Source organism: Silene latifolia, chromosome 6 (assembly GCF_048544455.1).
Source record: "Silene latifolia isolate original U9 population chromosome 6, ASM4854445v1, whole genome shotgun sequence".
NCBI classification, from domain to species: domain Eukaryota; kingdom Viridiplantae; phylum Streptophyta; class Magnoliopsida; order Caryophyllales; family Caryophyllaceae; genus Silene; species Silene latifolia.
Window position 1 is genome coordinate 8,616,085 of NC_133531.1, and position 2,476 is coordinate 8,618,560.

The following is a 2,476-nucleotide window of genomic DNA, read 5'->3' on the forward strand; positions in this document are numbered from 1 at the left end:
TCACCCAAAATACTGGTCCCACCTAATAATCATCCATCCCAGGGACATTCCCCCTGGATGGGCCAAAAAATTCCTTAAAACTCTAAATATTCATTCCAGGGACATTCCCCCTGGATAGACCAAAACCCAAAAGAAAAAACTAAGTTACTTTTGAGCGAGAACCGACTCACAACCATCCACCATCTCCGATCACGGACTTTGCCTTGGAAGGAGGGGAATCCACTTCTTCTTCTTGACCCATATTGGCCAAATCAGGATACTGAGCATCCAGAGCGGTCTCATCTCGGTCCGGATTCCAATCAGCCCGATCAGATTCTGGGTCCCTCATAGCATCAACCCGACCTTTTCCGAAGAAATCGAGCCGCATCGGCCAACCTCGCCTCCACTAACTCCTTTTCAAAGAAGCAAGCTCTTCATTCTTTTTCAACTGATCTGCATTGCCGCTTCTCGACCTCCAACTCCACTGACACCTTCTCGGCATTTTTTGCGGCCACCTCACAAACTATAGCGACCCTGGTTGACTCCTTAGCTGCCGCCAACTGAGATTGGAGCACCACTTCATTGCCCCTGGATGAGTGCAGGTCATGGTTTAGCCTATCCAGCTTTTCCTCCAAGCTGCTAACCTTGGCCTGGGCGTCCCTAAGTTGACAAGCAGTAGCCAGCCCAGCATCCAACCCCTGCATACATACAAAATCAATTAGGCAAATACAAGGTAAAACAAAAAGCATACAAACTATAAACAGATCCCTCTACAACTAACCTCCCTAGCCTGGGAAGCGAGTTCAGCAGCCCTTGTTACAAGAGAAGTCAGAATAGAAACCACCCTGGTAGATGAATCAAGGGTACTAGCAGACAACAGTTGATCGCTCATCCTTGCAGAAAACTCATCTATCCGAGCCCGGGCATCATCCATGTCATCAATCCTAGCAGGCACCTGCCTTATACTCCTAAGTGGCTGAGCCGGGATAGGCTGTTTCCCTCCTTCCTCCTCTTCCAGAATATCATCCTCTCTCTTCCTTTTTTGAGCCTGGACGATCTCTGGTGACACTATCCTGGGCGGATCTTGAGGAGGCTGGACATCAGAAATCAGGATATCCAAAGTCTTGTCACTCCCACTAGTTTCCTGGCTCTTGGACTGTTCAGCAATCCTAGCCACCCCAGCCTTCAAATCCTTGGCAGAAAAGCTAGCCAGCCTAGCAGAAGACCTAAACACTGGATACATAAAAAATATACGTAAATATCAAACCAAAAAGCAACAAGAAGACAACAGCCAAAATAAAAGCATGCAGAAGACGTACAGGAAAGAGCAGTAGAACTAGGCTTGCCTTTGGGTACTCTGACCCCAGTCAGCTTGGTCTTCATATACCGGGGCAACAATTCCCTGCCCAAGCAGGCTGGCCAAGTCCTCTCTTCCTCAGGAATGGCAAGGAAAGCATCTATCCTTGCAATGGCCTCCTCATCCAGAGGATCGTGATTCCAATCAGGAGCTACAAACATTACAGAAACAAAATACACAGGTAAGATTTATATACTTCACTCTCACTCAATATAACTGCAAAATAAAAATACAGGAAACCTACCACTCTCCAAAGGAGGATATCTCAGGTAATCAAAGCCTGATCCCAGAGTCTCAGTCCGGATAAACAGGAAAGTCTTTGCCCAACTCTTGTCATCTCCGGAATCCAGGTTAGTAATTAATGGAGTCATCTTTGACTTAATTCTCAAATTAAAACGACCAACAGAAGGATTTTTAAAATGATATAATGCCTTAATATCATTGAGAGTAATCACAAGATTGTGTTTAGCGCATAAATTTTCTATGGAATGAACAAGTTTCCAAACCATCGGCATAATTTGAAAAGGTGACACTTCCATAGCACGGATGGTGTCAATCATTAAGGGAGTAAAAGGTAACTTACAGCCTGCTTTGAATGCCCATTCAAAAATACAGAACCAACCAGGTGATACCCAGTTAGCCCTAACTGGACAAGACTCAGGAATCCATACCTCAGTCGATTCAGGAATTATTTTCTTCTCCCTTAATATCTTGTCATAATTTGTTTTCAACAAGTTTTCTTCAGGAAAGTACGGATCCAAAGATTGAAGGGCAGTGAATACAGAATCCTGATACTTGAAAGCCACAGCCCGAGCAGGAGGATCAATTACCCTTACCTCCTCCTCTTGAATATCTGTGGGTTCAGGCTCAACAGTAGCAGCAGCAGCTCTCTGGGAAGCAGGGCGTCTTTTGGCTCCCATATTTTCAGGTTGTTTGATTTATTGAAATTGTCGAGAATATGCAAAGTAACAGAACAAGAAGAAGGGAAGAAATTGGAAGAATTTTAGAAGAGTTTCAGAAGAATATTCAAAGAAAGAAAGTGGAGGAAAATTGATCTTGCCCTAAATACCGTATTTATAGAGAAGTAAATAACGGCATGAAAAACCTAGGAATTGTAAAAGCGTCAAAGCATGATGTCAT

General features: G+C 44.2%; 1 protein-coding gene across 1 annotated transcript; it reads right to left on the reverse strand.

Moving 5' to 3' along the window:
• Positions 1–413: 413 nt before the first annotated feature.
• Positions 414–2,256, reverse strand: LOC141587471 (uncharacterized). The gene is made up of 5 exons (XM_074408954.1): positions 2,119–2,256; positions 1,570–1,576; positions 1,299–1,487; positions 761–1,212; positions 414–677 (listed from the first exon to the last, which is right to left on the reverse strand). The coding sequence occupies exons 1-5, from the start codon at positions 2,254–2,256 to the stop codon at positions 414–416; spliced, it is 1,050 nt and encodes a 349-aa protein (XP_074265055.1).
• Positions 2,257–2,476: the final 220 nt, after the last annotated feature.

Coding starts and splice junctions, on each gene's coding strand:
- LOC141587471 (XM_074408954.1), bottom strand. CDS start 2,256: ATGGGAGCCAAAAGACGCCCTGCTTCCCAGAGAGCTGCTGCTGCTACT. Junction 1,213..1,298: donor TAGTTCTACTGCTCTTTCCT/GTACGTCTTCTG, acceptor TTATGTATCCAG/TGTTTAGGTCTTCTGCTAGG. Junction 678..760: donor TCGCTTCCCAGGCTAGGGAG/GTTAGTTGTAGA, acceptor GTATGTATGCAG/GGGTTGGATGCTGGGCTGGC.